At 42.8% G+C, this 13,699-nt stretch overlaps 2 protein-coding genes across 2 annotated transcripts; one reads left to right on the forward strand and one right to left on the reverse strand.

The window, feature by feature from the left end:
- Positions 1–1,557: 1,557 nt before the first annotated feature.
- dtd2 (D-aminoacyl-tRNA deacylase 2) lies at positions 1,558–6,898 on the reverse strand. The gene is made up of 3 exons (XM_034076958.1): positions 6,681–6,898; positions 4,450–4,519; positions 1,558–3,172 (listed from the first exon to the last, which is right to left on the reverse strand). The coding sequence occupies exons 1-3, from the start codon at positions 6,795–6,797 to the stop codon at positions 2,865–2,867; spliced, it is 495 nt and encodes a 164-aa protein (XP_033932849.1). The 5' UTR covers positions 6,798–6,898; the 3' UTR covers positions 1,558–2,864.
- Positions 6,899–7,449: 551 nt separating this feature from the next.
- On the forward strand, positions 7,450–13,606 carry nubpl (nucleotide binding protein-like; the record flags this gene model as incomplete). Its single annotated transcript, XM_034076959.1, has 9 exons — positions 7,450–7,626; positions 8,300–8,444; positions 10,240–10,274; positions 10,416–10,506; positions 10,617–10,656; positions 10,727–10,817; positions 11,026–11,119; positions 11,514–11,599; positions 13,481–13,606. Coding segments are annotated over exons 1-9 (837 nt in total), but the record flags the coding sequence as incomplete, so codon positions are not given.
- Between the last annotated feature and the right edge of the window lie 93 nt (positions 13,607–13,699).

Below are 13,699 nucleotides of genomic sequence, written 5' to 3' on the forward strand. Positions count from 1 at the left end.
GTTATATCTCTCACAGGCTCCGCCCTCTACTGGACTCTATGGGTACTACCCTCTTTGCAAGCATTCACCTAATGAGATTTCTATAGACGTAGCCGGCCTTGGGGCGGGCCTACCTGAATGCGCGCGCATCTCACCGTATAAAAGGAGGCCTCGCCTCCTGACTATCATCCCTTCTCTTCAGCGAGCGGGCAACAACTGAAGCAGAGATAAGACGTTTGAAAGAGTGTTTGAAGGTTTTCAACCTGATGAGAATCTGATGAAAAGTGTCTTATAAATAACTGCTGAGCAGAAAATAAAGACAAAAAGAAAGAATCAGAGTTGTCCAAGCGTCCTCTGTTGCCCTCCAGCCTCTAAAGTTTGGGCAAAACACTGAATACAGGCCAAAACCCAGAATAACTTGACTGTTGAAAACCAGCGGAGCAGCCTGGGCCAGAGGATAAAAGGTTTCGGACGTCCAGAGAAAGCTGTTGACGCAGAGAAGGGAAGCTGCCTCTGCCTCTCGGCAGGAGGGGGGTAGGCCTCCACACTCTGCACGGGGTCAGTGTTTGAGTGTGGGGCATGGGCACTTGCACTCTCCCTGTGATCCTTAGGGACTCAGAGAGGTAGGCGCACAGTGGGCCCATACGGGGCTGGGGGTTCATCTGCCTATGGGCGCAGCAGGGGGTGCTCTGTCAGCCGCAGCCCAGACTTCTCCTCGGTCACAACCGGGTTAAAGGAGAATGTGGGGCAGCAGCTGCTGACCAGAAAAGCCGGTCAGGGGCAGTAGGGTGGAATGATGTTGTTGGACGACAGTGCGCGTATACATCGGGGCTCCACCCAAGTTACACTTTGATGTAAGTAAAACTTTACATCTGGGAGAAATATAAAGTACCAGTGTTGGTGAAAATCGTTTCTTTAAATGTCACAGTTTACCCCTTTACTCTTATCAATGTTTTGAGAGAACAGTGTCTCCCATTGTCTCCACACACACACACACACACACACACACACACACACACACACACACACACACACACACACACACACACACACACACACACACACACACACACACACACACACACACACACACACACACACACACACAGTTACTCTAGATGGCATTTTTTTGTGATTTTTAACACTTTGTCAGTGAAACATTGCAGTCTTAAGATAACTTTACTGATTGTTGCGGTTTTGTGTTACTAAGATACTTTCAGTTACACTTTAATCTATGCAAAACTTTGCAACTGGAAAAAAAATTACGTACTTTTTCTGAGTAGATGTTCTTTAGTAATCCAACTCTAATTGGCAAGTTAGGGATTTTAAGGCTGTTTCAGTGAGACAATGCAGTCCTTAAGACTTTAATAACCTGACGTTTTAAAAATGTTTTTTAGATGCTTTGCTGTGACTTCTTTCATGTTATTTTAACATAATAGTATTTTTCAACATGCTGTTTTCATATTTTCCACATACTGTGTGTCACGAACTTGGATACACAAGGAAAAGGACTCAAATGCACAACCCGGGAGACAGAGGTAAAGTATAAGTAATATACTTTATTTCCAAAATATGTACACAAAAAATGATCGACACTCTTAACGATGTGACAAAAAGGCTCCAAAAAGCCACAACGAAAATCGCTGACAACGTGAGGAACACAACTTACAGAGAGTTTCAGGAGGTGGCGAAGTCCATAGGGACTTGGCTTGGCAACTGGAAGGTCACCAGTTCAAGTCCCGGCAAGACCAAGTGCTACCAAGGTGTCCCTGAGCAAGGCACCGTTCCCTACACTGCTCCCTGGGAGCCGTTCATAATGGCAAATCCTAACACTAGGATGGGTCAAATGCAGAGAAACCGTTTCGTTACATAGTACCTGTACTACGTAATGAAAACAAAAGTGACAAAATAAAACAAATAAAAAAGGAGGATGAATCAGGCTTGAGGCAAGATATGAAATCGCTGGTAAGCAGGCGACTGGCATGGAGACAGGACAAGACAAACTGACACAAGACAAAGGAAGGCTGGGAATTTAAACAAAAGGTAATTGCATATTCTGCATTGAATAAGATACATTTAATTATTGAAAAAAATAGTATTTCGTTTCTATTTAAGGAAATAAATGTGGTTTAATCCATGTGAGTTTACAAATACAAAAATAATCGGTTTGTTTTTGTGTCACATCCGACGGGAGGAAATGCAGCCCGGCTCTGACTACCGATTTTTAATCATAATTTAATCATCTTCACTATCATTTAATGTAGTAGGCTATCATATGTTCGCCGAATCAACATGAAAGCACTAACAAATATGAATATGCTGTAGTCAACTTCATTAAAACTTTATTAACGTGCCTAAACTCAGTAATTCAGGAAAAATAGGTTTATTTTTAATGGAGCCTCGTCATCTGACGGTCAGATGACGGCAAACAATAATATTTATAGTGTTAATAGTTCACTGTATTATTACTGTTTAATATTACTGCTATAATTTCTTCATACAGCAGGAATCCAAATTAATTAATCCTGAGTCCAATAACCATCAAAGTCACTCCAACAGGAGTCATTTGGGGGGGCTCGTGGGAAAAAAGGTTGGGAACCCCTGCCCTAAAACATGGCAGAAAACAGTGAAATGTCCATTCAAGTTTCTCCAAGTCATTATATCATTTTTACTATAACATCAAACAGAGACAAGCAGGGAAAGTCCATATTTGAGCATTGTATGCAATTTTTCTGCATCAATTTGCTCAATATACAAAATAGTCGCACTTATTTCTTCTGATGAAGTTATTGTGCCGCTCTCGACCCACATCGTCTCATCCACTGGTTCCAGCCTGTCGGTAGATACTCAGACACTAACTCTGTCACCATCAAAGCTTCATGTCCTCAGAAGTCCATCAGGTGAGTGTACGGTCCGTTTGTGTCCATGTTCAGCACTTGTCTGTTTCCGTACGTCCCGTGTTTCACCGTCACTTCCTCTGAAGTCACTTCCTTCTCACACAGAGACACGAAGGCGTCGTACAGTCGCTTCCCGTCCTCTTTGCCGATGTTGTTGTGGTACTGCATGGCTCGACCTTTGACCTTTCCTCCCAGCGTGGCCTGAGGGACGATCAGCACGCTGCCGGGGAGGTCCAGCACCGACACCATCTTCCCCGAGTCGGACTCACACAGACGCAGATTCAGGAGGGAGGACACTGGGGGGGGGGGGGGGGGGGGAGTGCAGAGCAGGAAGGGTTAGAATCTGAATCAGGGTTTTAACCAATTAGATGTTCACGTAGACTGACTTTTCCGTGGTATCTAGGTGCATAACAATCAGTATAATAGAAAAGATACAAAAACAAGTCGACCATCAATAGAAAACGTGCAGAAAAATATGAATAATATCAGTTCTAAATACAGATGTGCAGAGATGGGAGGCTGTGTGAGTGGCTTTGGGAAAAAGCGTCTCACAGGTGACATGTGGTGCAATGTGAATGAGATAATGAAGCACATTAGGCGCGTTCACACCGCCGTACCTTTCCCACTTTAGTTCCGAAATGTTGCGTTCACACCAAAAAGAGCCGGAACTAAAATGAGTCCACCAGAACCTTTTCACCCCCTTTTCCGTCCCAGCTAGAGAGCAGGGACTTTCGTGGGAGAAAAAGGTTCCTATGTCTGATTGGCTGGGCGGATTGCAAACCACGCCCCGTAAAACTCCCAATAACTTTTGTGAAGCCGCCATTTTATTTGCTCGCATTAGCATTATTAGCATTATTAGCATTAGCATTAGCCCAGCGCAGAAACGCAGAGAGACTAACTTATGGCAACACAAAATAAAACATGGGAGCGGTGGAGATGAGGAGGTGTCGGCGTTCTGGCGATTTACTCGGAAGGCTTCAGTAGCAGCTGCTGGGACTCCCAGCAGCTGCTACTGAAGCCTTCCCCAACTCCGGGGACTTCCGGCCGGGGACTCCGGGCGGCAGTATACGCCTTTAAGTGGTTTGCGGCCTGCCAGTAAACCCAAAGCAGAAGAATTTGAAGAAGAAGAATTTGAAGAAGAAGAAGAATTTGAAGAATTTGAAGAATTTGAAGAATTTGAAGAAGAAGAAGAAGAATTTGAAGAATTTGAAGAAGAATTTGAAGAATTTGAAGAAGAATTTGAAGAATTTGAAGAAGAAGAAGAAGAAGAAGAAGAAGAAGAAGAAGAAGAAGAAGAAGAAGAAGAAGAAGAAGAAGAAGAAGAAGAAGAAGAAGAAGAAGAACCACCAGAAGAACCACCAGAAGAACCAGAACCGTCAGTGGCTTCATTTGACTAATCCTCCCTCAGGGACTTATTCCGGTGTGAACGCGATCTGTACTTAGTGCATGAGAACTAAAGAGTTCTGATGAACCTTTGTGGGGAAAGTACTGCGGTGTGAACGCGCCTAATGAACCAAATATAAAGCATGATGTTCGTGTCATATGTGGGTCAAAGGTTAAAAATGTCACCGACCCATTTTGGGCAGGATGTCGTCCGTGGCTCCTTTAAAGAAGCAGATGTAGATCACCATTCCTCTGTCGACCTGGAGAGAGGAGACACAGCTGTTTAATGTCAACAATGGACCGACTTACACTTGTTTATGTATTTGTTTTTCTAGCTATGGAATACCACCCGAACCATTCACAGCCCAAATCATCTATTCTAGCTCATGCAGAATTCGGCAGGGATATTTACTTTCTCTCATCTCCTTGTTTTATACCTCTGCCTGTAGCAAGCATCCTAATTAAAAACCTTCTTTATGTAATTTAAAATAAATCGTTTGTCTGCCCTTAAACTTTGGTCTTTGTATCTGAGTACTTCTACTTTGACTCAAGAAATAGATCTGAGTACTTCTACTTTGACTCAAGAAATAGATCCGAGTACTTCTACTTTGACTCAAGAAATAGATCTGAGTACTTCTACTTTGACTCAAGAAATAGATCCGAGTACTTCTACTTTGACTCAAGTACAAGATCTGAGTACTTCTACTTTTACTCAAGAACAAGATCTGAGTACTTCTACTTTTACTCAAGTACAAGATCTGAGTACTTCTACTTTTACTCAAGTACAAGATCTGAGTACTTCTACTTTTACTCAAGTACAAGATCTGAGTACTTCTACTTTTACTCAAGATCTGAGTACTTCTACTTTTACTCAAGTACAATATCTCAGTACTTCTACTTTTACTCAAGTACAATATCTCAGTACTTCTACTTTTACTCAAGAACAATATCTGAGTACTTCTACTTTTACTCAAGTACAAATCTGAGTACTTCTACTTTTACTCAAGATCTGAGTACTTCTACTTGTACTCAAGTACAAAGATCTGAGTACTTCTACTTTTACTCAAGAACAAGATCTGAGTACTTCTACTTTTACTCCAGATCTGAGTACTTCTACTTTTACTCCAGTACTATCTGAGTACTTCTACTTTTACTCAAGATCTGAGTACTTCTACTTTTACTCAAGTACAAGATCTGAGTACTTCTACTTTTACTCAAGCACAAGATCTGAGTACTTCTACTTTTACTCAAGTACAAGATCAGACTACTTCTACTTTTACTCAAGCACAAGATCAGAGTACTTCTACTTTTACTCAAGTACAATATCTGAGTACTTCTACTTTTACTCAAGATCTGAGTACTTCTACTTTTACTCAAGTACGATACGCCCACAGCTGACCCAGAAAGCGACGCAGGTTCTGGTCCAGGCTCTCGTCACCTCACGCCTAGACTACTGCACCTCCCTCCTGCTGGTCTACCTGCATGTGCCCTCCGACCTCTGCAGCTCACCCAGAATGCAGCGGCTCGTCTGGTCTTCAACCTTCCTGAATGTTCCACACCACTCCGCTCCTCCGCTCCCTCCACTGGCTTCCGGTAACTGCTAGAATCCACTTCAAGACACTGGTGCTTGCGTACCATGCTGCGAATGGATCTGGCCCTTCCTACATCCAGGACACGGTTACACCGTACACCCCAGCACGTGCACTCCGCTCTGCATCAGCCAAACGGCTCGCTGCACCCTCGCTGCGAGGGGGACCCAAGTTCCCATCAGCAGAAACACGTGGGTTTGCTGTCCTGGCTCCAAAATGGTGGAATGAGCTCCCATTGAAATCAGGACCACAGAAAGCTCACACACCTTCCGGCGCAGACTGAAAACTCATCTCTTTCGACTCCACTTCGAGCGATAGAATGACTAACAAAGAACTGCTAACAGAGCACTTATATACTAACAAAGGACTGACTTATCTAAAGCCAGTTGAGTAGCACTTGAAACGATTGGCTCTTTGAAACCTGATGTTCTTATATGATTCTGTTTTCTTCAAGGTTGTGTCTTCCTGGTCGAATGTACTTATTGTAAGTCGCTTTGGATAAAAGCGTCAGCTAAATGCAATGTAATGTAATGTAAAAGTACAAGATCTGAGTACTTCGACTTTTACTCAAGATCTGAGTACTTCTACTTTTACTCAAGTACAAGATCTGAGTACTTCTACTTTTACTCCAGATCTGAGTACTTCTACTTTTACTCAAGTACTATCTGAGTACTTATACTCTTACTGAAGATCTGAGTACCTTCTCTGCCCTGGGACTTTGGTGAATGTGCTTCCTGTTTGCTATCTCATATGTTCCCTTCCTTTACTTTTACACATGCATTAATTAAACTAATCAGAAGAACATCCCAACACGCACCTGTCACCTGCTCACCTGGACAAACTGAGCCTCTTCTTGCTCCTCTTCTGGTTTCACCTGCAGTTTTGCCCGCAGACACTGCTGCAGCAGCGCGAGACCTCCAGAAGCAGAAACAGCGCGTGCCTCCGTCATCTCTGGATATCAACACTATATTATTATGATAGCCTTGAGAGAACTAGAGAAGTGTCGAGTGAATGGAAACGAGAAACCATCAGAAGCTCGTGCAACATGCTTCCGCGCAAACGTCCACTAAAGCGGGTCCAAGCTGCGCATTCTTTTTGCAGTTTTTGTATTTCTCATTACCTTCTTTCTCTCGACGTCTCTCCTAGTTATTTTATCATATCGATATTTTTACGTTATCTGTTTTTTAAGTAAGCCCATATTAAACGCTATTAAATTCACTTTTACCTGGACACAAAACAATGTAAAAATAGTAAACAAATCAGATGCAAGCTTTTATTTGTAAAAGGACAAATAGATAATAGATGATACATATATATTGTGCAAACATTCAGCAGTTAAAAAAGAGCGGTTTGAAGTATGAATGTCATTTCAATAGTGAAATTATCAAATTAAGATTAAGATAATATAGAAATTAGATGGATTATTTAATGAAGATCAGATTTGTCAACTCCGTAACTGATTAATTGATTGATAATGCAAGTATCATCAACTACAGAGAAGTACATTCATTGTATATGAACATTGAAAAAGTCAATATTAATAAAAATATCAGCAAAGAAATAAACTACACACATAACACGCATGCGCAGTTGCCGCAAGCTTGACTCGCACCAAGCTAGCTAGCTGTGTAGCATCTAAACAGCTAAACATGTCTCAGTTAAGTTACAGCCGACTGTCTCATTTTCTGAGAATATCCGCTAATAAACTGACCGTTTTACGAACCGGGACAGAGATAAAACCGGGACCTGCGTGCTGTGTGCAGTTCACTCGCTGCCAGGTAAGATTACTCATCAATGATATCGATGTGTTTCAGTTAGCTGCATTAGCTAAAGGCTACATGCTAACGTCAAGCTAGACAGAAAGCACGAAGAACAAGACCGGAAGCTTTTAAAATAAAAAAATATGATTGAATGTTACCAAATGTGTATTTTTATTTGATTGAATGTATTGTTTGACACATGTTAATTAGAAGTCATGCACTTTTACTTTGATATGTTCATTCATTGTAACGCTGTAGAACATATTTACAACCGGAAGTGTTTATGTATTATGTTTGTATTCATCCTGACTACACTGCTGCTCAAATCCTTTTTAAACAAACATCCCATAATGATACTTTAACATTAGCAATACAACATGAGCAGTTAATTAAAGTATTAACATATAAACTGATTATTCAAGTGTCTAGTTTTCCTAACCAGATCTGGAATAGACGCCTTTTCATCTTCATGTCAGCAAATCATAACAACCGAATAACCTCTCCAACAGCATCCTCTGGGACTCCAAGCATGCTCTGACAGAGAATATGAACTGCTACCATCTAATGGAGATTAAATAAAGTCAGCCTGAAGCATCCTTTGTGCTCCAGTCTGTCCTCTCACTAACACTCACACACACACCTGTACCTGTTGGTGTTGTTCTCACCGTGTACCTGTGCGTGTCTCTCCCAGCGGGCGGTGGACAGTAAGGCGTTACAGGAGAGGCAGAAGCAGCAGATGGCGAAAGGTCTCCCCAAACAGAAGCCCATCACGGGGGTCAAGCAGGTCGTCGTGGTGGCTTCAGGGAAAGGTGGCGTCGGCAAATCCACCACCGCAGGTACAGCATCCAGTGTCCTCATTAGTCTTCTGTTTTGTTCTGGAAAATGGCAGATGTAGCCAGAGAGGGCAAAAGTACACACTTCCTGTACTCAAGTAGAAGTTCAGATACTCGTGTTTAAAGATGGTGAAAGTAGAAGTACTGACTAAACTTCTTTACTCAAGTCAAAGTAAAGAGGCTTTGAAGTGTACTTCAGTAAAAAGTACCCATAGCTAGCAGCTGTTTTAAAGAGTACCTGACCTCCCTTTATATGAATAGAACAATAATGTCATTGTTAGCTAATGAATGTTTCCATGGTGACCAACGGCAACATGACAACGTTTCCATTGGTCCCTCTTCTTTAGAGAAGACCAGGAAGTGATGGATACACGGATCGTGTTCCAACCAATAGGCACGCAGTGACTCTACAGAATAATGATCACGCACCAACACACATTCAGACTAAAGGAACCAGCTGTTTGGGAAATGAGAGAAGTAGAAAGTACAAGTATTTGAGTTCAACATGAGAGAAGTAGAAAGTACAGGTATTTGGGTTCAACATGTAAGAAGTAGAAAGTACAGGTATTTGGGTTCAACATGTGAGAAGTAGAAAGTACAGGTATTTGTGTTCAACATGTGAGAAGTAGAAAGTACAGGTATTTGAGTTCAACATGTAAGAAGTAGAAAGTACAGGTATTTGGGTTCAACATGAGAGAAGTAGAAAGTACAGGTATTTGAGTTCAACATGTAAGAAGTAGAAAGTACAGGTATTTGAGTTCAACATGTAAGAAGTAGAAAGTACAGGTATTTGAGTTCAACATGTGAGAAGTAGAAAGTACAGGTATTTGAGTTCAACATGTAAGAAGTAGAAAGTACAGGTATTTGTGTTCAACATGTAAGAAGTAGAAAGTACAGGTATTTGAGTTCAACATGTGAGAAGTAGAAAGTTCAGGTATTTGAGTTCAACATGTGAGAAGTAGAAAGTACAGGTATTTGAGTTCAACATCTAAGAAGTAGAAAGTACAGGTATTTGAGTTCAACATGTAAGAAGTAGAAAGTACAGGTATTTGAGTTCAACATGAGAGAAGTAGAAAGTACAGGTATTTGAGTTCAACATGAGAGAAGTAGAAAGTACAGGTATTTGAGTTCAACATGTGAGAAGTAGAAAGTACAGGTATTTGAGTTCAACATGTAAGAAGTAGAAAGTACAGGTATTTGAGTTCAACATGTGAGAAGTAGAAAGTACAGGTATTTGAGTTCAACATGTAAGAAGTAGAAAGTACAGGTATTTGAGTTCAACATGTGAGAAGTAGAAAGTACAGGTATTTGAGTTCAACATGTAAGAAGTAGAAAGTACAGGTATTTGAGTTCAACATGAGAGAAGTAGAAAGTACAGGTATTTGAGTTCAACATGAGAGAAGTAGAAAGTACAGGTATTTGAGTTCAACATGAGAGAAGTAGAAAGTACAGGTATTTGAGTTCAACATGTGAGAAGTAGAAAGTACAGGTATTTGAGTTCAACATGAGAGAAGTAGAAAGTACAGGTATTTGAGTTCAACATGAGAGAAGTAGAAAGTACAGGTATTTGAGTTCAACATGAGAGAAGTAGAAAGTACAGGTATTTGAGTTCAACATGTAAGAAGTTAAAGTAAAACGTCGTCAGAAAAACAAGTAGTGGAGTAAAGTACTGATACCTGAAACATGAGTATTGAGTACAGTAGCAAAGTATTTGTACTCCACTACCTCCCACCACATGCTTACTGATTGCACCTGCAGAAAACAGATGAATGCTAAATGTCTGTTCTTGTCTCTGCAGTGAATCTGGCTCTCGGCTTAATGGCCAACGACCCGGTGAGGAACCAGAGCATCACATGAGCCTCAGCCTGTTGCCTCTTCGCATGTCTTTCAGTTCGATCTACAGTGAGGGAAGATTTCAAGTTTTCTCTCTGAATTTGAAACATTATTAAATAGATTTCCATCTTTCCCTCTCAGATGAAGGCGGTGGGTTTGTTAGACGCTGACGTTTACGGTCCATCGATTCCCAAGCTGATGAACCTGAAGGGAAACCCGGAGCTCACTGACGGTACGGCACGTTGTTGGTCTTTCTCTGTAACATAGGCGTCACCTGGTCATTTGCATTTCATGGCGTTTACTTCTTGCTTCTGATTCAAAGTGGTTTCCTATTTCCTCCAGACAATCTGATGCTTCCTCTCACAAACTACGGGGTTCCTTGGTGAGTCTTTCCACCCCAAAGATCATCTTTTCTCCTTCAACCCTCCTGTTTTTAACCTCCCCCCTCTCAGCATGTCGATGGGCTTCCTGGTGGACGATGTGGCTCCGATCGTCTGGAGGGGTTTGATGGTGATGTCAGCGATAGAGAGACTCGTCAGACAGGTGAGGACGTGAGGACTATCCAGATGAGTCTGAACACAACTGCACTTAATTTCATTCTTATTATAATAATAATAATAATAATAATACATCGGATTTATATAGCGCTTTTCCTGGTGCTCAAAGTGCTTACATATTATTATTATTATTATTGTGTGTGTGTGTGTGTGTGTGTGTGTGTGTGTGTGTGTGTGTGTGTATATATTTGTAGGTGGACTGGGGGTCGTTGGACTATCTTGTGGTCGACATGCCTCCTGGGACAGGAGACGTCCATCTGTCAATCTCCCAAAACATCCCAATAGCAGGTCAGTCTCTCGCGCACACACACACACACACACACACACACACACACACACACACACACACACACACACACGTTCCTCATGTCAATATGAGTCATGTTAAAAAGGCCGTCCATTATTGTCTTTCCAGAGAATTCTGCATTATTTTGTTGCTGCTGTTGACTTTCTAATTTCTCTCTTTCTCGTCACAAATAGAAAACTGTAAATCTGCTCTTTAAGAAAATGAAGGTGTGTGTGTGTGTGTGTGTGTGTGTGTGTGTGTGTGTGTGTGTGTGTGTGTGTGTGTGTGTGTGTGTGTGTGTGTGTGTGTGTGTGTGTGTGTGTGTGTGTGTGTGTTGTGTGTGTGTGTGTGTGTGTGTGTGTGTGTGTGTGTGTGTGTGTGTGTTTTGTTGTTCAGGTGCAGTCATCGTATCGACACCACAGGACATCGCCCTGCTGGACGCTCGTAGAGGAGCCGAGATGTTCAAGAAACTTAGCGTGCCGGTAATGTGTGCGTGTGTGTGTGTGTGTGTGTGTGTGTGTGTGTGTGTGTGTGTTATTCATCTACAGCAGGGGTGCCAACCAGTCGATCGAGATGTGTCTATAAATAGAACAACAATATTCTGTTGTATCGTTAATGTCCTGTAACATAATCTTCCCGTGCCAGAATAATGCACTTGAACGCATCAAAGCTTTGTGATTGGCCGGCGTGACCCCATGTGTGGGGGCGTGGCTGGTGGGCAGTGGGCACTAGTTCGCTGACGTTGTCCGTGGCAACAGGAGAGACAGTCCGCACACACACACAAGACCGCAATTATGGCAGAAGCAAAAAAGCCCAAAATATATAATTTTCCCTCCGAGTGGGAGGATGATTATTTGTGTATCTATTCCACTTCAAAGTCCATCTGTCTCTCGTCTGCAATGCGAGCGTGGCTTTATCGAAGAAGGGTAATTTAGGAGCGGCATTTCAAAACAGTGCACAAACGCTACGAGACGGAATTCCCCCCTAATTCTGCCCTACGCTCCAAAAGGGGAGGGGCCTGAAAGGACAGCTAAAGGGGAGGGGCCTGAGAGGACGGCTAAAGGGGAGGGGCCTGAGAGGACAGCTAAAGGGGAGGGGCCTGAGAGGACAGCTAAATGGGAGGGGCCTGAGAGGACAGCTAAAGGGGAGGGGCCTGAGAGGACAGCTAAAGGGGAGGGGCCTGAGAGGACCGCTAAAGGGGAGGGGCCTGAGAGGACCGCTAAAGGGGAGGGGCCTGAGAGGACAGCTAAAGGGGAGGGGCCTGAGAGGACAGCTAAAGGGGAGGGGCCTGAGAGGACAGCTAAAGGGGAGGGGCCTGAGAGGACCGCTAAAGGGGAGGGGCCTGAGAGGACAGCTAAAGGGGAGGGGCCTGAGAGGACAGCTAAAGGGGAGGGGCCTGAGAGGACAGCTAAATGCACAGCAGTCCATTTCCATCAGGCCCAACAACAAGAGCAAGGCTGCTCCAGAGCATCTTATCGTGTCAGTCACGTTCTTGAGAAACACATGAAGTCTTTCAAAGACGGCGAAGTTGTGAAAGAAGCGTTCCTGGAGGCTGCCGACGCGCTTTTAGGGGACAGTAAAAATAACAGAAGCATTACAACAGGTTTTTGATATAATAAAAACTCAAGTTAGATACCGTTATTAATCAGCTGTAAGTTTTAGTTTGTTTGAACTTATTCATTATAGTTATTGTATAAAATGGTATAAGAATGCAAACTGAAATTGATTATAGTCTATTATCAGTTCAGGTTGAGAAGCTAGTGTTGCTTGCATCCTATTTTAAAGGCATTTATTTTTATACTCGACTAAAATGCAACAAAAAAAGGCTTTGATTCTATTAATTTTGTCTCTTTTATTGCACGTTGGCAGCAGATTCCTGAGTAGCTTCAGATCTGAGTCGTCTTATTAGGAAGCCTCATTTATACTTTTGTAGCAACACTATTTTTATATAATGCAAAGAAAGCGTCTTTTCTTTTTGTGTCATATGTGGCAGCACTGTTCAATGCGTCTTGAAAACATTACCCACTGCAGTGACGTGTGCATAAACTCCAACTCTGTGTCAACAACCCTGCTGTGTAACTTCAGTTAAATACTTGTGTGGATTAGAAAGAGGAAAGATAAAGGATCTGCAGTATTTTATGAAGTATTAATCGTACGAAGGTCAGTGGTAGACAAGTAGAAGTGTGTATTCACCTGGCAGCAGGCTGTCAGTAATGGCAGCCTCTACTTGGACTGGTAGATCTCGGCAGACGGGCAACTTTAAAAGTAGCTCTCGGTTCAAAAGGTTGGGCGCCCCTGCTCCACAGTATGAGGGTGTGAAGTTCCAGGAGGGCCAACATGCTGTACATTTGATGCCCCTGCAGGTTCTGGGTCTGGTTCAGAACATGAGCGTCTTCCAGTGTCCGAACTGTAGCCACCGGACTCACATCTTCGGTTCTGACGGCGCTCGACGGCTCGCCGACACCCTGGGAGTTCAGCTATTGGGTACGGTGTGCTTCTGCTGGTCCCTTCAAGTGTCCACACGTCCTTTACGCCGAGCCTCGCCTGTTGGAGAGCCGGTTTCCTGCCTCTCGTGTTCATAC

The sequence above is a fragment of the Pseudochaenichthys georgianus genome, unplaced genomic scaffold, assembly GCF_902827115.2.
Source record: "Pseudochaenichthys georgianus unplaced genomic scaffold, fPseGeo1.2 scaffold_1152_arrow_ctg1, whole genome shotgun sequence".
Taxonomy (NCBI): domain Eukaryota; kingdom Metazoa; phylum Chordata; class Actinopteri; order Perciformes; family Channichthyidae; genus Pseudochaenichthys; species Pseudochaenichthys georgianus.

What these genes read in the sequence shown, in the direction of transcription:
- dtd2 (XM_034076958.1), bottom strand. Translation starts at nt 6,797, where the DNA reads ATGACGGAGGCACGCGCTGTTTCTGCTTCTGGAGGTCTCGCGCTGCTG. An exon ending in AAGAGGCTCAGTTTGTCCAG is followed by an intron (nt 4,520 to 6,680) that starts GTGAGCAGGTGA and finishes TCCTCTCTCCAG; the next exon opens with GTCGACAGAGGAATGGTGAT. An exon ending in CGACATCCTGCCCAAAATGG is followed by an intron (nt 3,173 to 4,449) that starts GTCGGTGACATT and finishes CCCCCCCCCCAG; the next exon opens with TGTCCTCCCTCCTGAATCTG.